The 27,605-nt window shown below is 40.6% G+C and overlaps 1 protein-coding gene across 1 annotated transcript in view; it reads left to right on the top strand.

The window, feature by feature from the left end:
* Positions 1-27,605, top strand: part of ttyh2 (tweety family member 2) — a 144,047-nt gene that overhangs the window by 35,174 nt on the left and 81,268 nt on the right. The window contains exon 4 of the mRNA XM_078571005.1: positions 19,475-19,586. Coding sequence (XP_078427131.1) covers positions 19,475-19,586 — 112 coding nt within the window. The remainder of the gene's footprint in view (positions 1-19,474; positions 19,587-27,605) is intronic.

The following is a 27,605-nucleotide window of genomic DNA, read 5'->3' as shown; positions in this document are numbered from 1 at the left end:
GCACATTTGTGTGTTCTGTACACAGGGCCCTGTTCTTTGCAGACAGAGAGAATAGGTAGACATATTGTGCCTTTTTCAACTAAACAAAATAAGTGACAGTCATTCGCTGACTCATTCTTCAGGGCAATGCCTTGACCAATCATGGTCAAGCTGCTTGGTTTAAATTTCAAGCAATGTGTCAGGAAGATATAATAACGTTATTGGAATTTATTGTAAAATAGTGGTATCTGTGTCTGTATGTGTCTTTGTGTGAGAGATTTAATTGGATTAAAGGCAGCTGATTTGAAGGCTTTGATGTAAAGTTTAGAATGTAAGGTGTAAAAGGACATTGGCATTTTAAAATAAACCAGACTAGATTGGATTCAAAGAGAGGGAGTGAAATATTACACCTAGCCAAGTGGAGTTCAGAAACAGTGTGTTTATTTTTCCCAAAAATTCCTGGTAAAACTTAGTACTATGAGAGATTTTTATTATCAGAAAGATTAAGTCCAATGACATAGTGAAACAATGGGAATTTGCATTCAATGGGGAAAATATGTATAAAGGAGCAAAGGCTGTGTGTAATGGTAGGCACTTTAAGATCTAACAAGTGTGAAAAACCTTCAGCATCTATGCCTCAAGCTGCTGTCTTCAAAGAACTGAAGTTAAGAAAACTCACTTTGAATTTGACTGCTTCAAGGTATTGTGCGTCACTTTGCCTGAGTCTTTTAAAATCTGTGTCTTACTGTTGCCTTAACAAAAGTGTAACTGGGAGTCCAATTAAGTAGGAGATTTAGAATTGTTATAATTGTAATTTGTAGACATATGTGCCTAAAATCATTTCTTTTAATAATAAATGTTTGACCTAGTTCTGTAAAAACCTATAAGACTTGTTGATCTTATTACTACTGCATTCAAGGCACGCATCTCGAAATTTATACAAATTGCAAAACAAGTTGTGGGAGTTGTTTCAAGTTTCCCTTAGGGATTTGAACACCTCAGCATTTACCATTGGCTGTGCCATAACACAATGTTTGGCAGTTAACTGTCAGTCACCATCAGTGGTGCATTCTCCATGGCAATGCCACTTGCCAACCAATCAGCACTCTTCACATACAGTATAAATTGTTGTTTTCCCCCTTATATTGATATTCTGGGGAAGTGTCTTGATGAGTGCAAGACAAAAAGCTTAGACGTGTCTCTCTCTTCTGTAATACATCTTTACTTCTATTGAGGAGAAGTAGTATTAGATTTGCTATCTATTGCCTATTTTCAATTTATCATACGTTATTGGTATCTCCTTAATGAATCAGGTTGAGTTGGTTTGTTAGTATTTTCCATACTGGAGCATTTTAATGAAAATATTACTTGGTTTGGCTAATATCTACACCAAAAGTTCTGAATTCCTGAGTTCTTAGCCATCATGACAGTCTTGCATTGACGGTTTGGCTAATCCTGGGTTGGAAATATTTTCCATAAACCATTCACCTGGACCCAGTAGCTGTATAGTAGGTCAAATGTACCAAACATCAATACACTTAACCTCTGACCCCAACCCTACAGAGTCTATGAACAAGTTAAAATAATCTAAAAAGTGAATAGAATGCTTGTCTTATTAGCTAAGGATGAGAATACAAGAGATACGAAGTCATGCTGCAGCTATACAAAGCCTTGTTGGACAACACCTTAAGGATAATATTGGTCTTGGGCTTTGGAGGGAGGGCAGTGTAGATTTACTGGTATGATAACAGGACTCCAGGATTAAATTATAAGGAGTGATTATAGAGTTTTCATGAGATTAAGCGGAATGGATGAGGTAGATGGAAAGGAACTATTTCTGCTAGTTTGGGAATCTTGAACAAGAGACACGCCTAAAAATTCAGGCCTTGCAGGAGTGAAGTTTGGAAACACTTCTATAAGTCAAGGGTGGTAAATGTTTGGAACACTCCTCCACAAATGGCAGTTGATGCTGGGCCAGTTAATTTTAAATCTGATCTTTATAAGTTTCTGTTCACCAAAGGTATTGAGGGATATGGGCAAAAGGTGGTATGTGAAGTTAGGTTACAGATCAGTCATGCACTTATTGAATGGTGGAACAGGCCCGAGGGGCTAAATAGCCAACTCCTGTTCCTATGATTCTCGATTCACTAACCTCTACTGAAGGAAACCCATTCTCTCTTCCCTGTATTGCTAAATTAGCAGCTATCTACTTCCAGTTGGTGCATTTTGTAAGCCAGCTCGTTATATATTATTTGCTTTAATATTGAATAAATGAAGAAATAAATATGTATGACCACTCATCTTTTTTCTGAGTAACGGGCAGATTCAGTCCCAGAAGTGCTGATTTAAAAAAAAAATCACTCCATGCGTCAAATTCCATGTTTAATTAGTCACTGTATATCGCAAAAACACCCCTTTTTGTTATAAGAAGGTGTTTCTTCCGACTCTCTACAAGCAATCCTCCAGGAGATCTAATAATTAGATATGCAAACATAATTAGGGCAGATGTGAACACAATAAGAATTCAGAATGAATGAAAATACTTCCCTGCTGTGGAACTTGGCTATACTACATTCAAATAACAGACTACTGATCTGGAGTAATTGCACTTGGGAAGGAAAGACTAAAATCTTACAATGTGCTCTGCCTGTAAAGGTGCATTTGCTTTATCCTGTACATCCTGTACAGTAACTTCAAATTGCCTGGAATGGGTAAAGACCTGTTATTATCTTGGACCATCCAGCTACAAAAAGTCAAAGGTATTCTATTAATGGCATCTATTCTCAGCATTATAAACTCTCTTGTGACTGCTCTTGTAAATGCAGGCTACAGCTTCCCTGCTTTTAAGAAGCTAATGGAGTTGCAATTATTCTCCAGTCCATCAAGCTGTATGACAGTTTAATAATATGCTCCTACGTTGTTTTTTTTTGCAGCTCTTTGCTGGCGCTGATTTACTCTACTCCTGATTTCACTAAAAGAAACATTCAGAAACCTGTCTTGATGCAACAGTTTACACATCGAAATGCACATAGTTTACTGTGTAGAATGTAACGAATTTCCGTTTTTGGCGGAACATAATTTGGAACAATTATGTGGAGTCTATTTTGCAAGAAGAGGTGGCTGCTAAATAAATGTAATCATTAGTTGCATTTCTCCTATTTTATTAAAATAGAAAATACAGTGGATTTAATTTTCACACATCTGTTTGGCATAACACTGTTAGCTCTTCCTGCCACATATTATTTACAGTTCAGTGACATTATTGTTATTCCTGTTCTGTTATTTGACATCCGGAGTAATGTCAAACCCACCATCTGATAAACTGATAGTGGTCAAAAAGGAAAACATGGGCTTTTTGCATTTTCCTGTCAAATATTAATGGCATAGAACCTGATGACCTCATTTTCTGTCTATGAAAACATGTCATAGAGATATGTAAATCTAGCCATACTTAGGAAATATTAACAAACCCCTGATTTCATTGGAGATCAAACTGAAATGGAAAAACAGAAGACAACAGAACAAGAAAAACTGCTGAATGCAAAATGCAGCTATTCGCACAAATAGCTTCTCCACCCACGGCCCTTACAATTTTTTCATTAATCTTCCACTGTAAAATATAAACAGTTCAGAGAAAATGAATAAAACCTGTCTGAAGTTTTAAAATGTTTAAATTCTGTGCAGGTCTGATCACGAGCTGACTGGCCACTTACAGCCACAAGCCAGCCTGAAAACGTCTTCCTCACAACTGCTGTAGCCATCTCAATAAGCTTTGGGGAAAGTCTTGGCCTCTTTTGAGGGCAGGTGCATGCGTTTAGGAAAAAAAAACTAAATTGCAAGATTTAAAAGCCCCAGCACAAGATCATGAGCAAGGCTCAGAAATCGGATATCCCAGGATGAATTTGAGAGAGTTGGTATGTTGTGACGACCTTTGACCCGGAAACAGTACAGTAAGCAAAATTTGTGAATTCTTTAAAGGGTCTGTGGAATCTATAATTGTTTTTAAGAATGTTTGAAAAGGATTTTTAAGAGTTTGCATCAATTGTAAAAGGATCACTTGTAATTTTCTTGAATAATAAGAAATTCTAGCCTGTGACCTGGCGACCCTTGACCTGGAAGCAGTGCCAACTGGAAGAAAGTTCATATTGGAAGTTGTGTAGCTGGCAGACATAAAGGAGAACTGCAGATAAAGGAGAGCTACAAGCAGAGGAGCTGGAGGGCGAAGCTGATGCAGACACAATGAGAAAGCAGACAGAGACAGAAAGAAGAATACACAGAATTCTTGAAGGAGAAGAAGCAAATCACTCTCAGGATTTGGCAGGGAAGGAGACTAGAGTTCTTAGAAGCACTGGGCAAGTTGGCTAAAAAGGTCTCAAACCTGGAAAGCTGTGCGAATAGAGCTGGGTGTTTCCCCTGAAGTGGTCGAACTGTGAACCGGGGTGTTGTTGGTTGGTCAGTTGAAAAGGAACCCTGGAAAGATACACCAGCAGGACTGTCTTGACCTGAGGGAGTGAGGGTTCATAGAAGTGTGCCTTGCTGGTGATAATAGTATTCATGAAACTTGAAGGTGAAAGCTGTTGTTGGATAGGACTCCTGACCTACCCTGTGTGAATAGAGAACAGCGTATTTTGGAACATATTGCCATATTTGTGCGGGGAGTGATAAGATGCATGTGGTTGCAGGTAACGTTTCCTTGTTGTATTGACTATTTAAAGTGAAATTTACCTTTTATATTTGAAGTGTCAGTCACCTGTTAAGTAGTACTTAATTTACATGGGTTGTGATTTACGTTGATTGTGATTCATGTTAAAGTAAAAGCTATAAAACATGGAATCTTGTTAGTAATTTCTTCATTTGGGATCATTCATTAAAATTTGATGTTTTGGTTTACTTTCCCATGGGGGTTGTATCAATGTCCGCATCTGTGTGCACTGAGAAAATATCATTGGAAGCCTGTTATGGGCCATGGCAGAATTTATCGTTTTGTCAGTTTTCATAACACTGTAATCACTTAGAAGTTGAGGAAGGAAAAGGCTCAGCTACCTTTTTGTTTTCTCTTCAGAGCTTTGTATGTTGCAACCTTGCATAAGACACTAGCTAGGCCTCATCTGGAGTACTGTGTTCAGTTCTGGGCGCCGCACTTGAGAGAGGACGTGAAAGCATTGGAGAGAGGGAAGAGGAGATTCACAAGGTTGATTCCAGTGATAAAGAACTGTAGTTATGAGGATAGATTGGAGGGGTTGGGACTATTTTCCGTGGGGAAAAGAAGGCTGAGAGGAGACTTGATAGAGGTATTCAAGATCCTGAGGAATATGGACAGGGTAAATAGTGAGAAACTGTTCCCACTCAAGAGAACATCAAGAATGAGAGGGCACAGATTCAAAATAATTGGCAAAAGGAGTAAATGTGATGCAAGGAAAAATGTTTTCACCCAGAGGGTGGTGGGAGTCTGGAATAAACTACCTGAAAGGGTGGTGGAGGCAGGTTTGATAGAGATATTCAAGAGGGAATTGGATTTCTATCTGAAGAGAGAGAATGTGCAAGGTTACAGGGATAAGGCAGGGGAGTGGGATTAGGTGGAATGCTCCTTCAGAGAGCCAGTGCAGACTTGTTGGGCTGAATGGCCTCCTTCTGCACTGTAAAGATACTGTGAACCTGAAATGCAAATCATATGTATATAGCAACAGCAAGTCTTTTACATAATGTGCAAAGAGTTTCCAATCATCATTTAGATGTGATCAGGTTGTGCTGTTAGTATAAATACCTGCTGACAGTGGATGAAATGAAGATGAGGCCTGAATTATCCAGTAATAGTCAAACTGCAAGAATTGAATGACTTGTGATAACAAATCAAATCCACCTCTTAAACTGTTTGATTTAAGTATAAATGTCTTGAGCTAGAACAAATACCATAAACCCTATGCACCGCCCCTCCAGTTGTTTGACTTGATAACATGCACAATAAAAATAAAAATCTCTTGGATCAAAACAGCAAATGTATTTCCTGCTCAGAAGCCTGTCTTGTGTCAAATAGTGCCCCAGATCTGTTTTTTTTTGGGGACTCATTCGTGCAGATCTGACATTTCAGGCATCCGCTAATACCTGGAATTGCTCACAGTTACATTGTTTATTGGAGCAACCCTTGAGCTTTTTGGGTGTTGACACTTTACATATTGCCTGGAACATTTTTTGCAATATTTTCATTCATGGGATTTGGGCGTTGCTAGTAAGGCCAGCATTTGTTGCCAATCGCTAATTGCCCTAAAACGGAATGGCTTGCTCGGCTATTTCAGAGGGCAGTTAAGAGTCAACTGCATTGATGTGGGTCTGGAGTCACTGGTTGGCCACATCAGGTAATGATGGCAGATTTCTTTTCCTAAAAGACTAGATGGGTTTTTACGACAATCAATGATAGTTGTCATGGTCATCATTATATTCCAGATTAATATAATTGAATTTAACCCATCCTGCTCCCCACTTCCAACTGCTGTGGTGGGATTTGAACCCGTGTCCTCGTAGTATTAGCCTGGACCTCTGGATTACTAGCCCATGTTAACATCTAAACACCACAGGACCCTCCTCCCAACCTTTCTCTTCTGACTATATGAGCATGACCCTCTATTCCCTTCTCCCTCATATGCTTATCTAACCTCTTTGAATACATCTGTACTATTCACCTCAACCACTCCAGGGATAGCGAGTTCCTCAATCTTGCCATTCTGTGGATAAAGATGTTTCTCCTGAATTCCCAACCTGATTTATTGGTGACGGCCTTATATTGATGGCCTCTAGTTTTCTCTTCCTCACAAGTAGATACACTTTGTCTGCGTTTGTGCTGTCAAAACCTTTCATAGTTATAAAGGTCAGACCAGCCTGTAGGGTAACCTGTCGGTATACACATTAGTATATTTTCCTGGAAGATTTTATTTTTCCCCTGGATTGGTTGGTTTCCATCATAAATGAGTTGAAAACCTCCCTAATGCATATGGGTTGTCTCTGTTAGATATGTTGGGCAAGTGAAAAATGCATTGTTCATATAGTATTCCCCAATATTTCTATTTCTTTTCAAAGAGACTGTTATAACCCAGGATTGACAGCTCAACATTCTGGAATATACAATCTTCAGGCAAGACAGGGGAGGGGGTAAAAGAGGAGGAGGCATTGCATTATTAGTTAAGGAGTCCGTTACTGCAGTAAGGAGAGATGATATCTTGGAGGGGGCATCAAATGAAGCTTTGTGGGTAGAGTTTAGGAATAAAAAAGAGGCAACCACATTATTAGGTGTTTATTATAGACCCCCAGATACTCAGTGGGAAATTGAGGAGCAAATATGTGCACAATTTGTGGAGGTGTGTAAAAACAATAAAAATAGGGTAATTATATTAGGTGATTTCAACTTTCCCAGCATTAATTGGGATAGACATAGTGTTAAGGGCTTGGATGGAGTGGATTTCTTGAAATGTGTACAGGAGAACTTTTTAGGTCAATATGTAGAGGGTCCAACAAGGGACGGTGCATTGCTGGACCTAATTCTGGGGAATGAAGCCGGACAGGTGGCTGAGGTGGTGGTGGGCGAGCATTTTAGTGATAGCGACCACAACCTGGTACAGTTTAAGTTTGTTATGGACAAAGAAATTGACAAGTTGCAAAAAACTGTTTTGCATTGGGGGAGAGTGGATTTTAGTAAAATAAGGCAGGATCTGGCCAAGGTAGACTGGGAACAGTTACTTGTGGGGAAATCTACAGAGGAACAGTGGGGGGTGTTCAAAAAGGAAATGGGGAGGGTACAGGCTCAACATGTTCCCTCTAGGGTGATAGGAAGGTGTAACAAGCCCAGAGAACCATGGATGACCAGAGATATTCAGGATACGATGAGAAGGAAAAGAGAGGCTTATAGCAGGTACAAAGGAAGCAAATCAGCAGAGGCATTAGTGGAGTACAGAAAGTGCAGGATGGAGCTTAAGAAAGCAAGAAGGAGAGCCAAGTGGGGGGTATGAGAAAGCTCTGGCTGGTAAAAGTAGGGAAAATCCCAAGATATTCTATAAGTATATTAATGGTAAGAGTTTAACCAGGGAAAGAGTAGGGCCCATAAAGGACCAAGGGGGCAATCTATGGGTGGAGCCAGATGACATCGCTAGAGTGTTGAATGAATACTTCACGTCCATCTTCACCCAAGAGGATGAGGATGAAGTTATCGAACTCGGGGAGAGAGACTGCGAGGTTCTTAAGCAAATTGATATAGGGAGTGACAAGGTATTGGAGGTGTTGGCAGGCTTAAAAGTGGACAACTCTCCAGGTCCGGATGATTTGTGCCCCAGACTGCTGAGGGAGGCAAGGGAGGAGAGCACCGGGGCTCTGACCCAAATTTTTAATTCCTCTCTGGCCACGAGGGAGGTGCCAGAGGACTGGAGAACAGCTAATGTGGTTCCGCTATTTAAGAAGGGTTGTAGCGATAAGCCAGGGAACTACAGGCCAGTGAGTCTCACGTCAGTGGTAGGGAAACTATTGGGGAAAGTTCTGAAGGAGAGTATCTATCTCCACTTGGAGAGGCAAGGTTTGATCAGAGATAGTCAGCATGGCTTTGTCAGAGGGAGGTCATGCCTAACAAATTTGATTGAATTTTTTGAGGAGGTAACCAGGTGTATAGATGAGAGTAGTGCAGTTAATGTAGTTTCTATGGATTTCAGCAAAGCCTTTGACAAGGTCCCACATGGGAGACTTATAAAGAAGGCAAATGCCCATGAGATACAGGGTAATTTGATAAGGTGGATTCAAAATTGGCTTAGTTGTAGGAGACAGAGGGTGATGACAGAAGGATGCTTTAGTGACTAGAAGCCAGTGTCCAGTGGTGTATCACAGGGATCTGTGCTGGGGCCCCTATTATTTGTCATTTATATAAACGACATAGATGACTATGTGGGGGGTAGGATTAGTAAGTTTGCGGATGACATAAAGATTGGCCGGGTGGTTAACAGTGAGGTTGAGTGTTTTGGGCTACAGGAAGATATAGACGGGATGGTCAAATGGACAGATAAGTGGCAGATGGAATTTAACCCTGAAAAGTGTGAGGTGATACACTTTGGAAGGAGTAATTTGACAAGGAAATATTCAATGAACAGCATGACACTAGGAAGTTCTGAGGAACAAAGGGACCTTGGCGTGTGTGTCCATAGATCTCTGAAGGCAGAGGGGCATGTTAGTGGGGTGGTGAAAAAGGCATACGGTACACTTGCCTTTATCAATCGAGGCATAGATTACAAAAGTAGGGAGGTCATGTTGGATTCGTATAGAACCTTGGTGAGGCCACAGCTGGAGTACTGTGTGCAGTTCTGGTCGCCACATTATAGGAAGGATGTGATTGCACTGGAGGGGGTGCAGAGGAGATTCACCAGGATATTGCCTGGGATGAAACATTTAAGTTATGAAGAGAGGTTGGATAGACTTGGGTTGTTTTCATTGGAGCAGAGAAGACTGAGGGGCGACCTGATTGAGGTGTATAACATTATGATGGATGTGGATAGGGAGCAACTGTTCCCCTTAGTTGAAGGGTCAGTCACAAGGGGACATAAGCTCAAGGTGAGGGGCAGGAGGTTTAGGGGGGATGTGAGGAAAAACCTTTTTACCCAGAGGGTGGTGACGGTCTAGAATGCACTGCCTGGGAGGGTGGTGGAGGCGGGTTGCCTCACATCCTTTAAAAAAGTACCTGGATGAGCACTTGGCACGTCATAACATTCAAGGCTATGGGCCAAGTGCTGGTAAATGGGATTAGGTAGGTAGGTCAGGTGTTTCTCACGTGTTGGTGCAGACTTGATGGGCCGAAGGGCCTCTTCTGCACTGTGATTCTGTGATTCTAATCCAAATAAGACACACTCACAGATTAACGCTCTATTTAAAAAAAAAATCTCAATAATATTATATACATTAATAGTTTCATGACAGACACTAAGCAATGATTAGAAGCACTGCTATTGTGCTTGAGATTGGTTAGCTCCACACATTTTATGATTTGCAAACAGAATGTGGATTGCTGTAGCATATAGCCTTAGTAGGGAAAGTTAGTGAAATGGCCACAAGAACGTGAACCCTTGTTTGTCAAGCTGAGATAAGCTTTTGGAGAAAAGATGCTTCCTACCAGAATTCCTCAACTGGAGTGTTTCACTTTGGCCACACTGCAAGCTGAGGGTGGTGGGACTGACTGGTGGAATCACCTGAGAATGTTGGGATGAATTATACCACAGTGATTAATGCTTGCCTTTTGTTGCTTCTCTTAAACAACATACAAGGCATCGCTACTTCCTTGAATGAGAATACTGATTGAAACTTCTATTGCGTTCAGCTGTTGATTAGCAGGTAAAATTGAGGCATTTCAGTCAAGACTGAGAGTTGCAGCTCAAACTGAAGCCCATGATCAATGTGTTGTGAAGCAAACATTTGAGTTTTATATGTTGGGCTCCATGGTTTCCCAGGCGTGTGTGTTTTCTTCTCACACTTTGTCAAACTTGTGGCCTGGGAGCAGGTTATTGGCAATTGGACAAGGTGCCCAAGGTGATTCTCCCTTGTTTTCTTATTCATTTTCCTCTGATGTTGTTTTGATTAGAAATTCGTTCAAGCATTTGCACCATGAGCTTGTCCCACCATTATTAACCATAACAATATATTATTATATACCAGCTCCAATATATTTTAGTTTTGAGTTGCTTCATTTGTTACTCCAAATGCCTTTTCTTGTAGGACTTTTACCTTTAGGAACAGGGTAAAAGAACTAATGAAATGAAGTGACAAGAGGATTTAAGAAATGTTGCTTGCAAGTTATTTGATATTCAGTTGAGACCAATATTAGTGCTGCTTGCTTTTTTATTTGCAAGTTCCCTGTATTAAACACGTTCTGTATAATGCTCAGACTAATTTTGAAATAAATGTGTAAATAAAACTTTGGTGTACTTTGCTGCTTCACAAGTGATTGCAGCGAGTAAAATTGACCCAAAAACAGCAAACGGGCTTCTTATAGTTAGCTTTATAAATGAAGTTGTTGGGTTTTAACTTAAACCATTATTCCAAGGGCACAAGCAAGAAAGACCTTGCTTTGAGTCACTGAAGCTGTTTAATAAAGTTAATGTTAATGAGGAGGGGAATAAACAAAAGACAATTTGTGGCAGATCTAACAGGCAAAGTCTGCACCATAAATTTTTATTGTTCTATTTCATGCAGAATCCAAAAGGAATGGCACACTGGTGAATTGAATCTGGTTAAGGGTCAGACATAATGGGACAGAGTAATGGAATTTTCAGTCTGCATTTGGCCTAACTGGGACTGCTTTTCAGTGACACTGAGGATTGAAGGGAGAAGATACTACATGCAGTTGTATGAAATAAATGCATATGTGTATTTGTACAGAGACGAGCAGTATGATCTTGTCCTGTTCCTATTTCTTATGCTCTTGTATTCTTGTGAAAGATTGGGACTCAGACATACTTGCCTGTTAAATGACGTGCTGTAAGTAGGAATTGGAATATCAGGAGGCTATATTTGACTTTGCATGCTTTGAGTTCAATGCTGTTTCCTCTCTCTGCATGTTTCTGCTTCTCATAGAGTCATAGAGGTCTACAGCACAGAAAAAGGCCCTTTGGCCCGTCGAGTCTGCGCCGGTCAAACAAGTACCTAACTATTCTAATCCCATTTTCCAACACTAGGCCCATAGCCTTGTATGCCATGGCATCGCAAGTGCACATCCAAATACTTCTTAAATGTTATGAGGGTTTCTGCCTCTACCACCCTTTCAGGCAGAGAGCTCCAGATTCCCACCACCCTCTGGGTGAAAAAATCCTTCCTCACATCCCCTCTAAACCTCCTGCCGCTTAGCTTAAATCTATGCCCCCTGGTTATTGATCCCTTTACCAAGGGGAAAAGTTCCTTCCTGTCTACTCTATCTATGCCCCTCATAATTTTATACACCTCAATCATGTCCCCCCTCAATCTCCTCTGTTCCAGGGAAAATAACCCCAGTCTATCCAATCTCTCCTCATGACTAAAATTCTCCAGCCCAGCCAGCATCCTGGTAAATCTCCTCTGCACTCTCTCTAGTGCAATCACATCCTTCCTATAATGCGGATTCCAGAACTGCACGCAATACTCTAGCTGTGGCCTAACCAGCGTTTTATACAGTTCCAGCATAACCTCCCTGCTCTTATATTCTATGCCTTGGCTAATAAATGCAATTATCCCATGTGCCTTCTTAACCACCTAATCTATCTGTCCTGCCACCTTAAGGGACTGGTGGACATGCACACCAAGATCCCTCTGATCCTCAGTACTTCCCAAGGTCCTACCATTCATCGTGTAATCCAATGCCTTGTCTGTCCTGCCCAAGTGCTTCACCTCACACTTATCCGGATTAAATCCCATTTGCCACTGATCAGCCCGTCTATATCCTCCTGTAATCTAAGGCTATCCTCCTCATTATTTACCACCCCACCAATTTTCATGCCATCTGCGAATTTACTGATCAACCCTCCTACATTCAAGTCTAAATCGTTTATATATACCACAAACAGCAAGGGATCCAACACCAATCCCTGTGGAACCCCACTGGACACAGGCATCCAGTCACAAAAACACCCCTCGACCACCACCCTCTGCTTCCTGCCACTCAGCCAATTCTGGATCCAAATTGCCTTGGATCCCAGGGCTCTTCCCTTCGTTATCAATCTCCCATGTGGGACCTTATCATAAGTCCAAGTAGACTACGTCAAATGCATTGCTCTCATCTACACACCTGGTCACCTCTTCGAAAAATTCAATCAAATTGGTCAGACATGACCTCCCCTTAAAACCATGCTGACTGTCCTTGATTAATCCCTGCCTCTCCAAGTGTAGATTAATTCCGTCCTTCAGAATTGCTTCCAATAGTTTTCCCACCATTGAGGCTAGACTGACTGGCCTTTAGTTCCCTGGTTTATCCCTCTTCCTCCCTTCTTGAATAATGGTACTACATTGGCTGTCCTCCAGTCCTCTGGCACATCTCCTGTGGTCAGAGAGGTATTGAAAATTATTGCCAGCGCCCCTGCTATCTCCTCCCTTGCCTCACTCAACAGCCTGGGATACGTTTCATCCGGGCCTGGAGATTTATCTACTTTTAAGCCTGCCAGACCTCTTAGAACCTCCTCCCTTCCTATGCTAATTTCTTTAATTATATCACAGTCCTTCTGCCTGATTTCCATATCCACATCATCCCTCTCACTTGTGAACACCGACACAAAGTATTCATTTAGAACCCAACCTACATCTTCCAGCTCCACATACAAATTACCACTATGGTCCTTAATGGGCCCTACTCTTTCCCTAGTTGTTCTCTTACTCTTAATGTACTTGTAAAATAACTTTGGATTTTCCTTTATTTTACCTGCCAATGTTTTTCATGCCCCCTTTTTGCTCTCCTAATTTCCTTTTTAAGTTCCCCCTACACATTCTATATTCCTCTAGGGCTTCCGCTGTTTTAAGCCCTCAGTATCTGCCATAAGCCCCCCACCCTTTTCTCTTTACCCAACCCTGTACACCCCTCGACATCCTAGGTTCCCTGGATTTGTTCCCTTTGTCTATTGGAATATGTTGGCCCTGTACTCTTCCTATTTCCTTCTTGAATGAGTCCCACTGCTCTGATGCAGATTTACCTAAAAGTCACAGTTCCTAGTCCACTCTTGCCAGATCATAGCTGATCTTATTAATATTGGTCTTCCCCCAATTTAGAACTCGGATTTCTGGCCCGTCCTTGTCCTTTTCCATAATAACCTTGAATCTAACGGTGTTATGATCACTAGCTGCAAAATGCTCCCCTACTGATACTTCGACCACTTGCCCAACTTCATTCCCTCTCCTGACCTCTTCTCCCTCAATAAGTCTCCAATGCTGCTTGTCCATCTGAGCCCTTGTTACAAATGCTCTTGTGGCTCCATTTTAAATATCCCTCTGTTTCCTTATAAAGGGAATCTGAATACCGTTGGGAGGAATGGTTATCCTAACCTTGTGATATGAAGCTAGCTTAATTCCCTATAGTGAGAATAAACTGGCTTTGCATTGAGTGGAGCTGCTAATACAAACATAAAACTCTTTTTGTTCAATATGCTTTTAAACAGCCAGATGTCAGCTGTTCTATACTGCCTCGCAGTCGATAGAGGGAAGGTTATTCATGAAATTCTATCTGTATGGGAGCACTGTAATATTCCCTGAAGATAGTTTAATTTCACTCATTATAGATGCCCGTGCCTATCTTTTCAGGGTTTTTAAAATAGAGGAGAATGGAACAGCGATATCTCGCAATAATTTACTTTTCTTTCCTGCAAGAAAGAAAGAATTAGCCTGTGTATATTGCACCTTTTATTACCTTATAATATCCCAAAGCACTTCAGAGCAAACAAAGTACTTTTCAATTGTCGTCACTCTTGTCGTGTTGTGCAAATATGGCAATCAGTTTGTGCAGAGCAAAGTCCCACAAAAAACAGGAAGATAAATGACCAGATAATTTGTGTTAGCTATGGTATTTGAGGTATTAACACCATCCAGGACATGGAAGTCCCCTGCTCCTGCTCTTTGAATAGTGCAGTGGGATCTTTGCCCACAAGGGTAATTGGGCCCTTGCTTTATTGTCTTATTCAAAAGATGGTGCCCTGGACAGTATGGCACTCCATCTGTACTGCACTAACGTGAATAGGGATTTTTAAAAATGGACTATTTGTAATAAACAGGCTATCATCAATTTAGTATGAAGAATAATTCTCAGGAAACAAGGAACTTGCACTCACTTTGTGGATGGGGAACTGAGAAATGGGGGATACCAAGTGCCATTTTGGTCATGTCAATATTGATGGTGTACAATTGCTACTGCAGATATGCAGTGAAATCAATGCATCTTCATAGAGCGATTGTACTGCCCTGAATTAATGGCCTAAGGCTTGTAGAAGAGTGTGATACAATTAGTATGTAATGCTTAATGCATACTGTTGCACTTCTGAACTTTGCTCATCCTTTAGTAATGTTTTGATGAACATGTTCTACACGATGAGTGAAGCAGCCTATAGTGGTCATGAGTAGCTGGAATAAGTCTGTAAATATCTTGAACAATTTTTAAAAAAAAATTCTCTGTCACTCTCACTTCCACTCATGCTTTCAAATAACAGTATATTTCTCATGTGGCTTTTATGGATTATTTATATCACAGAACTGTTTATAGAAGCTGTTTTGTAATCTTGCCCAAGACTGTTGATGCAATGGAATTTGCCACGATAACATTGTCAGTTACATATTCAGTGTTTTTAAGCTGTATATTCCAACTAAGTACAAGACACTGAGTGGGAAATTGCATTGCTGACCTGTGTACCAAGTGCCTAAATTCACCTCTTCATGTTTGGGTGCATCAACACAGCCTCATTTATGGTGTAGTCTCACTGTCATCAATGATATTGATATAAAACAAATGGGAGTACAAGAATAACTGACTTAAGCAAATTCTTAGTACTTCCTTTTAAATGAATTACATTGTGATCTCCAGCACTGTCTTTAAATTTTCATGCCAGAGCAACAGATTGCATTTATATCGCACCTTTGAAGTAGGAAAAACATCCCAAGATGCTTCTCAGAGGCATAAAGAAAAAACGAATGCCAAACCAAGGAGGAACTAACTATTTAGTTGTTATGACTAACTATTTGATTGAAGACAAAAACAAAAATACCTGCAAAAACTCAGCAGGTCTGGCAGCATCTGCGGAGAGGAGCACAGTTAACGTTTCGAGTCCGAATGACCCTTCAACAAAACAGTTCTGTTGAAGGGTCATTCGGACTCGAAACGTTAACTGGGCTCCTCTCCGTAGATGCTGCCAGACCTTCTGAGTTTTTCCAGGTATTTTTGTTTTTGTTTTGGATTTCCAGCATCCGTAGTTTTTTGCTTTTATTTGATTGAAGAAGTGTTTTTAAAGGAGGAGGCGATATTTAAGGGGTAAATTCCAGAGCAAGCGATCAAGGCACAGCTGGCAGTGGTGGGGTTGGGAAGGTGAGGATCGGCACTGGTCAGAGGGGAATTGATGAGCTGGAAGATGTTACTGAAATTGGAGTGTTGGGAGGTGCGGTTGTTGATTGGTGAAGGTGATGAAGGAATTTAAACAGAAGGATGAGAAATTTAAATAGATGTTGGGGAATCAGGAGCCAAATATTGGCCAGTGAGGGGATTGATGAACGAAAACTGGTGCAGCTAAGGCTATGGACTGCAGAGTTTTGGGTGAATTGAAGTTTGCAGAGGGTTGAGGATGGGAGGCTAGCCAGGAAAGCATTGTCGAACCTTGTAATTATAAAGGCAAGAAGAGAGTTTCAGCTGCAAATTAGCTTTGTCATGGCAGAGATGGACAATATCAGGGAGGTAACATTAGGTGTTCCTTGCAACAAGTTGGAATCTCAGCCTAAAGTTGAAGTGGATGCTGAGGTTGCAGAGAGTCAGATTCAGATTGTCATTGGCTAGGTGGGATAGAACCCATGACAATGGTAGAGTTTGTGTTGGAGGTTGCAGGCAATGCTTTCGACCTTGCTAATGTTTAACTGGACGAAGGTGCAGCTCATCCAAGATAGTGTGTAAGACAGGCAATCTTAACAACACACAGGCAGTTGGGATTTGTAAGTGGTTAAATCAGTGCAATGGCCATTATTGTTTGTTATGCTTTTTAAGATTCATGCACACTTTTTTATTTATACCCCAAGGAATGTGCCTCATTAATTTTGACAAGTGGTTTATAATTCAGCCCTGTAAATTTGTTTCTACAAAATCCCACATCGGGTGGGTAAGAAGAAAGGAGATAAAGTACATTTGTTGAATTAATTTTTGTATGTATTTTTGATATTTTGATTATAATTAATTTAAAGGAAATTTTTTATATAGTATTTGAAGGTTTAATGCAGATATCTGACAGTAACTAGGATTAAAAATTTAAATCTACCTATAAACTCTGATGTTGGCTCAGTGGGCTTGTTCCCTTATCTGAGACAGCCAATCTCAGCTAAGGATATCATGGCATCGCCAATACTGGTCAAGTTAGAGAGCAAATTGATCACAATTCCTGTCTTTATTGCTATCCAAATGACAATGTGAATCTTGGGTGAGGAGAGAATTGTGAATCTTGGGTGAGGAGAGAATCTGATTTAGCTGACCTATCGTGATTGAATAAGCTATGGACACATACGCTTGGATTTTGCAGTCCACGAAAGGCAAGGCGCTCTCTCCAACCTCCGAGGAAGCCTCGCTGAGAGATCGTAACCTAGCAGTGGATTCCGCGGGTGGAGCTGCAATGATGGCATCAACCTATCCAGGCAGCCAATCAGATTAAAGAGCTCTCATAGACGACCAGCAGGGAAGGGAAAAGCACTAAGATCAAATCACTTTTTAAAAATTTACATGCAACAAAATGAAGATTGGGAACATTGGGTGAAACTAGCAGCTGAAATATCATGAAAAAACTTCAAAGGAAAATTATTTAAAAATAATTATTTTTGTAAAAAAAATTAGCAATTAATTTTAATAGTGACATTTAACAACACTCCACAAAACTATATATATTTTTCAGGGCTAGAACTATTGTTCAGCTTTAGTTATTATTCAGATTGCCATTTAAAACCCAGTTACACCTGATTTTTAATGGATGTGATGTGAGTGTGGAAAATGGGGCAATTCTTGCCACATCAGCTGACTTCAATGATTGCTGGCTGTGGGGGCTGAGCATCCACAGCACAGCCTGTGTGGAAGAGTGGAAAAGGCTGCAACTCAGGGTTTCCACGTTAACCTGCACTTGCACCAACTCTTGAAGTTGTGGTCACTTTCAGAGGGGTAATGTTGGTGAACACTGAGAGTTTGCCATCAAAATCCAGGCCAATATGCAGAATCACTGAATATTGGCCCTTTGAGCAAGGCACAGGAAGGGATAAAATGGGTTTGGGGTATACATGTTGTAGCAGGGATCTGGTCTTAGAAACTTATGGGCAAGTGAACTAATTCATTAAGGAAAGTTTGTTGACAAATGACTTATGAAATATATCTTGCAAGTGTACATAAATCTTGATGACTTAATTCCATGTTAGAGGGGGATGGATTGACTTGCGTGGCCTCGAGGCTCATTTATTAAAGGAGATTAAGAGCTTTTGGTAAAAGATTCCTTTTTGATTAAAATTCTACGTCACTAATCCCAACAACATTAGAACTACTGACTGGTACCAGGAGAAATTTACTAACTGGTTCTCTGTGATGCATGTTTAAATATTGGAATAATTTCATGACCATAGCGTCCAGTATTTTGTGTTCGTTCTAATAAATCTCATGAGGTCTTTTCCTGTTTTTCTTTTGTGGAGTTGAGCTTAATTAAGAAAAAACATGAGTAACATACCTTGCTGTTAAGTCTTCTACAGGCTGCATGGCCAACATTTTTTAAAAATCATTAATTTTTTGTTCATTGTGGAACATTTGAATCGGCACTTTAATTCACTTTTGCCAAATTAATATTAGTGTTCTTATAATTTTTCTTCTTATTATCGGCACCTAGGCTCCCCAATGCATTGAATTTAAAATCCTTGTGCTTATTTTCCAACTCCTTCATTACTTTGGCCCATCAGCCTGTGCACCCTTCTCTTGTCCTTGCATTGCATTTGGGAACTTCTATGCACTGGCCTCCTGTACTGCAACAGAAACGTCTTTGATACGATTTGGGCTTGGCTGCTTTTTGAGCCACTTTGCACTCAATATGTAGGAACAAGATTAATTTATCATCTCCCACGTTGCCACAACAGATGAATGTCCCTATCTGGAGTATTGTGTGCAGTCTGGTCACCATGTTATATGTAGCTGTACATATGTAAGTGTTCTCATAAACAAAGGCTACACACTGCAGATAGTAGAAATCTGAAATATAAACCGAAAATGCTGGAAATACTCAGGAGGCCAGGCTGCATCCACGGGGAGAGAAACAAGGTGGATGTTTCAGGATCTTTATATCCTTGAAGATAGAGAGATGCTAATACCACAAATAAATTTACAATTCACAATCTGAGAGAATTTTATGTTCTGTAGACATTCTGTGATGTGGCAGTGACAGGTTTTAAGGGAAAGAACAACTTGTATTGGGAAGATAAAAATCATACTCAGTTCTGTTGAAGGGTCATGTGGACTCGAAACGTCGACTCTTTTCTTCTCCACCGATGCTGCCAGACCTGCTGAGTTTTTCCAGGTAATTCTGTTTTTGTTTTGTATTGGGAATGCTGCACAGTTGCTAAAGGATTACATATGCTAATGGCCACGAAAGGTTCATAACCTGAAGTGTGACTCATGGCTTGATGCCATCTGAACCCTTTATTGCATTTTACCTTGTTTTTCACTTTCTCTTCCATCTGGTATTTTTTGTCGCCATTGTTGAGTAACCTGTCAGTGATCCATCATATTGCCTTATTTTCAAGGAAGTATATTTTTCTTTTACAGTGCTGCTGTTGGGGTTGGCTTCTATGGAAACAGTGAAACAAATGATGGTGTCTACCAGCTTACCTATTCCATCTACAATGCTAATCACACACTTGCTGGAGTTGATAGTTTGGTAAGGCAACTCATTTTTACATCTACCTGGTAATTATTTAGTGCCAATATTCATAAGTGGGAAATTTAGACTTAAACAAATATCTTAATCTATTGCAATGGATTTCATCAGCATTTTTTTAGTGCCATTATATTACACAATAAATGATAACGTGAGTTTTTACTTGTGTCTACAGATCTCAATGTAATTTGCATAGCCCCAAACTCAATAGACATGGGGCTCTTGTGCTGTCATTAATATTAACCACACATAATCATGCAACCTGTATCTTTCACTTTTTGGAAGGCTACTGTATTTAATAATTCATCTCATAAAGGCCAGAGAACTGATGGATACATAACATTATACCCATATTTAAGATGGGAGATAGAACATGTCCAGGGAAGTATAGACCAATCACCTCAGCATTAATAGTAGAGGAAATTATGGAATCCGTCCTGAAGGAGAAAATGGAAAAACATCTAGAAACCAAAAAAAACATAGATTTTACAGGGGAAAGTCTTGCTTGACCAACCTCATTTAATTCTTTGAAAAGGGAACAAGGAGAGTAGATGAGAATAATGTGGTAGATGTAATATATCTAGATTTCCAAAAAGACTTTGATAAGATACCACATAAGAGACTACTGAATAAGGTCAAGCACATAGTCAGGGATAAGTGGCTGGCTGCATGACAGAAAGCAGAGAGGAGAAGTGAAGGATAGCTTTTCAGGGGATCGAAAAGCGGGAAGTGTGGACCACAAGGATCAGTGCTGGGATCACTATTGTTCACAATTTATATTAACAATTTAGACTTTGGAATTAAAAACAGAATTTCTAAATTTGCATTCAACACCAAATTGAGAGGGATAGTCGACACTAAGGAGGACTAAAAAGACATTAATAAACTTGCAAATCAAGCATATGATGGACAAATGAATTTCAACATAGAGAAGTGTGATGTGCTACAGTTAAGAAAAATAAGGAGGTCATGTATTATTTAGGAAATAAGAAACTAAATGGGGCAGTGAAGCGAAGAGATTTGGGAGTAGCAATAAACAAATCACTGAAAGTTGTGATGCAGGTCGAAAAGGCTGTAACAAAAACAAACCAAAAACCAGGGCTTTACTTCCAGAAAGATAGAATCAAAGAGTAGACCAGTTATGCTAAAATTGTATTGAACCTTGGTTAGGCAACACTTTGGAGCACTTTATACTGTACTGGTCACCAGTTTATATAAAAAAAAATAGAGGCACTGGAGAGGGTGCAAAAAAGATTTACAAAAATGATACCAGAACTGCAAGTTATACCTAACACATAAGGGTGAGTAGGCTGGGTCTCTTTTCTTGTGACGAGAAGAGGCCCTTCAAATTAGGAAAGGTTTTGATAGAGTAGACACAGAGAAAGTGTTCTCACTGGTGAGGAAGAGCATAACTAGAGGCCATCAATATAAGATAGTCACCAAGAAATCAAACAGGGAATGCAGAAGAAATGTCTTTACCTAAAGAATAGTGAGAATGTGTAACTTGCTACCACAGGGATTAGTTGAGGCAATAGTATAGATGCATTGAGGAGAAGGCTAGATAAGCATATGATGGAGAAGGGAAAATGAGCTTATGCTGATCATGTTAGATGAGGAAGGATGAGAGCAGATTCAAATGGAGCATTATCACTGGCATAGAATGGCTGGGTAAATGACCTGTCTTCTGTGCTGTATGGTCTATGTAATTCTATGTGTCTTGTCCTGGACAGTGTCAGGGACAGCCTGTAATCAGTATGTTCTGAATGAAAAGAGGTGTGGCTTTTTTTACCTTTGGAGTTTGTATTTAAGTAATTCAGCAGCAAAGTCTTAAGTTTAAAATGAAGAAGGTTATTTATTCTCACACACTTACCCTGAATTAACGCAACGTCTCGCACACGGTCTCACGCATGCACTCCTGCATGCGCGCACACGCACAGATTATATACAGATAAAGATGGTGTACTTTAACAGATTACAGTAACTTCATTCTCTCATTTACAATTTCTGGTCTCCCACATGGCAGGACTGTGGTTCCTTGAATGGATTTGATTATGTAATGTTGAAGTAGGGATCTTGTAAAGCGAAAGGTTGATAGCAGCTTGTGAGTCTCCTTGTAGTTGAATATTTGGGAGGTTGGATCTCAGATGAACTTTGAAACTGGAACAGATTAAGTACTTTGGCTGCTTGATGCCTTGCAGGTAGTTTTAGAATCTGCTTCTCAGACTGGCTGACAACTGATGGTTCTTAAAAGATGAAGATGGCACAGTCATTCCCTGCAGCTATTGTCTTGTTTGTGTTGTTCTTCAGTTTGCCCAGGTCTTTTCTGGGCCTTGAGATAATAAAGGAACTCAGTATCAGAAGCCAGTTTTGATCACATGGTCGACAGCCATTGTCCACCCAGAATGGCTTAAAACTTAGAGGTCATTGATATACATTAGGAGATAGATGGTGGCCTTTCACACTTAGCTGGTGGATAACTGGTCTGATCAGCTTTCCTTTGATGAACTGCCAACCTGGAGACAGAGGCCAGAATTTTTCAGATGGTGGGAGTGGGTGGGGACGGTCGCAGAGCTAGTCATTGCCCGCGGTCGGCTCCGCGCCACCATTTTACACGGGCATGCACGCGAAAGAGCGCTTCAATCTCCCTGAGGCATGGAGCTGCCTCGGAGATTGAAGGACTTTTGAAATTAGTAAATAAATGGAGTAAAAATTTAATTAAACATGTCCCTTCATGTGACTGTGTTCACATGAGATGGGACATGTTTTGATATTTCGGAAAAAATATTTACTTAATTAATAAAAGCTTTTGGAAACCTCATCCAGCTCGTGGATGAAGTTGCCTAAAAAAACCTGAAGGCCGCTTAGCCTTTTCGACTGCCCGCCAACCTTATGGTTGGACGGGCAGCATTAACAATTACATTAATTATTTCCTTGATGGCCTTAATAAGCCATTTACATATCAGCGGGCATGCAGCCAACTCCACGCGCCCACTGAATGAAACATCGCGACACAGCGCAGTGATGTCGGGATACACGCTCGACGCCATCGTGCATCGTTTCACATGTCAGCGTGTCGGGCCTGCCCCCACACGCCGACTGAAAAATTTTGCCCGTGGAGTCTTGGGGCAGAATCTTCAAGTCTGTGGGCGGTGACGTCGGGCGCTGTGTCGCGATGTTTTGTTCGGTGGGCACGTGCCGGAGTCGGTTGTGCACCCGCCGAACTGTCTAAGGCCTATTAAGGCCATTTAAGAACTAATTGAAGTAACTAATTGAGCTGCCCGTCCAACCTTAAGGTTGACGGACAGGTGAAGAGCCCAGGCGGCCTTCACATCTATCATGAAACCTCATCCATGGGCGGGATGAGGTTTCATGAAGGGTTTATAAATTGAATAAATTTTTAAATTAAAGTTCATTAACATGCCTCAGCTGTCACAAGAGGGGACGTGTCATAAAAATTTTTTCTTTTATTAAAGTTTAAAAAATCACACTAATTTCCCTGAGGCAGCTCCGTGCCTCAGGGAGATTTCTGCGCTCTTTTTCATGCATGTGAAACAGCGCAGGCCCCAACTCTCCCTCCTCCCCCTGCCCGCCCAGCGCTTCTGGGTGCACGTCACATTGGGCGGGCCTTAATTGGCCCGCCCATGCAAAATGGTGGCGCCCAGCCTATCACGGGCGGCGATCAGCTGCATGCTCGCTGGCCTGCCCAACCCCCCCACAAAAACGGAGAAAATTCTCCCCTAGGAGTCCATTGACTCTGCGTTTTGAGTAAGATTTGAACGATGGCAGGTGTGAATTCCACAGATAATATTCATCTTGTTATGTCCATTCTGGGGGAGTCCTCATCCATGGTTATTCAATTCAGAACTTTCCAGAAGCTTGATAATCTGTTGAATAAGCAAAGCTCAAACCAACCCCTTGGCAACCATCTTAAAAGCCCATCAGTGCCCATTTTAAACAAATGAAGACATTTCCAGAAGCTTCCATACAAGTTCAGCCTATGTGTAAAATTATGAATATGACATGCCTTTACTGAGCATGACCACAGTGTGCATTTCTCAATCTTCATAGTTCTTGTACATCAGTACAATAATTGTGCATCCTTCACGATATAATATTTGTAAACTGTTTGTTAGAATAAATTTTGAAAGCATTCAAATCTAAAATTAACATTAGAATCTGACTTCGAATTTATCTCAAATATATCTATCTTCCTATTGCTTTGTCACATTGCAAATGACCATCAGATGATTATTGAATAATGGTTTCTTTCTCCTCCTCCTTTCTTCCAGTACATACCTATTCTCACCCCTTTCTTTTGTGCTCTTTTTTTCTCTCTCCAATGTCTCACTCTTGTACACGTGAACACTCCCAAACTCTTATGCATGCATGCGCTATTTTTTTTTCATCTCTCTTGCGCACACACCCATTCCCGTGTGCAAACCTTTTCACGTGCACTTTTGTTCTCGTGCACATTCTCCATGACTTTTTCTTGGCATAGTTGCTGTTGCCCCAATTGGTAGCTCATATTGCAAAGAGCATCTGTACTAGCATATTGTGAAAATAGATTTTAAAGCCATTGTCTATTTAGCCAAATCTCTAACAATTGCTGATGGATGTGGTCCTATATCATCAATCCTTTTTATATCATGGGCTAGATTCTAAAGCTCTGAAGCAATTGTGGTCGTGTACATATAGTTGTCTTAAAGCTGAGATTTGTGACTTTCATTTGGAGGTGGCACTTTCCCAATGCCTAGGGGAGTTGATGTACATTGCAGCAAGGGCAAACCAGCTCACAGGCCTACACGAGTGACCTAAGATAATCAGCTGGTGGCAACATTTATATTCCTGCTAGTGACTCTGCTGCCTTTGGGGGCACTGCAAAGACCACCTTGTTAGGTTGATACCAACTCCAAAGAAGGTGCATAACTATTTCTTTTACTTTCCTACCATTGATGCCATCTTTACAGGGTTGTTTCTAACAGGGACAGGACAATCAGAAATATTCTTCTAAAGACAATGTCAAACATAGTGCCTGCTGGCCATAACAAACTTGCTAGTTTCTATTTACTGTGACGCTCACCGTAGAGACCAAATAACTGTAAAAAAGATATTTGAATTTCTAGTGACTGAAAGGTTTACACAACAAGATCTCAAGTTCTGACCTGTACTGTAACAAGCAAACTAGAAGTAACGTTGATTAAACACTATTCAGTAAGTAACTTATACTCTAAACTACAGAAAAGTTTCCCATTTAGCTTTTAAAATGACCAAAAATCTCCCACCGTGATTACACTTTACGCAGTCCCTTAAGCAGACACTTTATTCTATCGGAACTAGTCCAAAGCTATTCTCCACTCCCAATGGCTTGCCTCCTTTCCCCTTTCCCAGCCAAGTAACTCCTAATCCCAGATCTGACTTTCGTTGTGAGAATTACACTGGGAGATTCCCCCCCTCTAGACCAAGCTAAATGAATCGTCCAATATCCTTTAAATCCTCATGAACTTGGCCCCTTCAATTTGAGTGCAAGCGCCCACCCACATTTTGCATGGTGAACAATAGAGTCAGTATTTTCTCTGCTTCAGGTGCAGGACTGACTACTTCTATCTCCTACAACAAAAACAAAAATTGCTGGAAAAACTCAGCAGGTCTGACAGCATCTGTGGAGAGGAAGACAGACTCTTCATCCAACTCCTATCTCCTGCTCTCTGCCTCTTAGATGGCTGCAGATTCAATTGTGTTTGTGACCTTCAGGGATATCTTAGAAAACCTGTAACCTGATGCCACAGTGACTCTCTATGGACTTTTTTCCTTCCCAAAACCCATCTCCACAGCAATCTGAATCACATGGGCTTTGATCCAGGTAGAAATGCTAATTAGCTATCCTCTAAACACCTAACTCCATTCTTTCTTGGAATTATACACACAATTCAAAGTATAACTGTATATAAGACCTGGCATTCTAACACCTCCCTGCGAGTCATGGAGACTAACAGTCTACCCATAGTCAGCACAATTGCTCTTTCCATTGTCTACAGGTATGAATATCTAGCATCTTCTTTCCAGCAAATGAACCTGGGCCCCTTTTAAATTTTAACAATTACACCACCCAGACTTGTTGTCGGGCAGAGGGAGGATGGGGCAGACACGGTCCGTGATGTGGAGTTGAACGAAAGAAGTCTTATTTGGAGATCAGGTTTGGGGCAAGAAGCTGACCTCAGGTTTGAGCAATACAGCAAGTCTGGGATGGCAGATGGAGAGAGAGTAAGCGACGGAGCCAAGGCTGGAGGCCAGCAGATGTTTGTGGGAATTTGTGATGGCTTTGATTTTGTCAGCTTTTTAAGCTGGAGGAGGTTCTGGTTTCTCCAGGCCTAATATAGAACAGTAACTTGTTACATCTCTACAAGCATCAGTCTCCTGACTTTGTACTGTCGATACTGGAAGGGGTGAGGCACGTGAAATCTTGGCTGGGCTATTTGTCTTCCCACTGGTGTCCCCTTTGGACCAAAACTGGATGTGCAGTACAGGCAGTGCATTTCACCCAGCCATAAATGCCTAAACCTGTAATCTGATGTGAATCTATTAACCTAAAAAGGGTTGAACTAGCAGCAGAGATTGTGTAAATTCTGTGGTTATTTCTCACTGTTATAGTAGATATGGTATATGACTGCTTAACGGTTAGGCTGCTTCTTTGAGCAGTTTCCATCAGAAGTAAACTCTGGGCCAGTTTGGGATTTGGCACTGTGTAGTTTAAAAAAAATGATGCTGCATTCACAGAGACACAACTGGAGTCAGCACCAATGAACAGGTTTAATTGATTTTTAGGAGGAAACAATTATGTTATAGCCAATTTAATTCCCATTTTAAATTGCTGTCCTGTACTGTATGTATTTTAAGCCTCAAGTCAATTAGTGCAGTCAGCATCTGGAGGAAAATAAATCACTTGGGAGTTCAAGAAATGAGTCAGAATTGTAGTTAGCATTCTGCCGGATCAGTTAAGACTTGCTCCTCTGCCCTTCCCCCACCCCCTCCCCCTCACCATCAGCAGCACAAAATCCCTCGCTGTTTTTGGAACTTAATCTTATGATTGTGCAACTTGTTGATACCAATTTCCTGGTGTGACAAGGAATCTTTTGTTCAATGTAAAGTTGTGTTTCTGATCATGTGCCTGATGGGATTTTTCCTCTGGGTTTATCATATGCAGAGTTTGTTGTTTCCTTAACCACATTTTCCAGTTTCAGTGATTTCTTTTGCTGTGTTTATTTGCTTGGAAATTACTTTTGATAAGGAAAGGAACTTATGGTGGGCCGAATGGCCTAATTTCTGCTCCTATGTCTTATGGAATCTGATGTGGGGAAGGAGACATCTACGTTTTCGCTTTACAAATTGCTTATACATTGGGTATTGTGTGTCTCTTAATACCTATTTTAAACGTCCAAGCAAATGTTTGAAGCGGGCAGAGAGTTAGATAGAGAATTCATATTAAAAAAAAATGTCCCAGAATAAACTCTTTGGGCGCTTGGAGGGGGAAAAAAATCAACTTTAAAGACTATTCTGTCCAAATCGATATAATGAAATTGCCTTCAGAATTGTAATAAGATTAATTCCTGGTTTCAAGAATGTGTCTGTACATAGAAATAGATGAGATTGTTTTGGAACTTTATTGGCCATAAAGAATGGTAAAGGGGCCATTCACTTTCCTTTCGAGGTGGGAACCTGGCTCTAATAGTTTCTCTCCAACAAAACGCAGAACATTGCACTCAGTGTAGACAAGCTTTCTGCCTACAGTAGTCCACTCTTAATCCTAATTTGGTTTGTGCTCAAAGAAATGGCTAAGTGGTTCACATGAACTAACTTCAGTAAATCGGCACTCTCTTTATTGCATGATATTAATTTAAATTCTGATAATTTAAATGAAGCAACTTCGAATTATGTGCAAGTTCTAAAAGTGTGCTTTGACTATGAATGTTTTTTTGAGAAATAGTGCATTTTTTTTTCTTTTTTGTGGAATGACACAATTTC

This window comes from Cetorhinus maximus, chromosome 24 (genome assembly GCF_964194155.1).
Source record: "Cetorhinus maximus chromosome 24, sCetMax3.hap1.1, whole genome shotgun sequence".
Lineage (NCBI taxonomy): Eukaryota > Metazoa > Chordata > Chondrichthyes > Lamniformes > Cetorhinidae > Cetorhinus > Cetorhinus maximus.
This window is presented reverse-complemented; position numbering and strand designations above follow the sequence as displayed.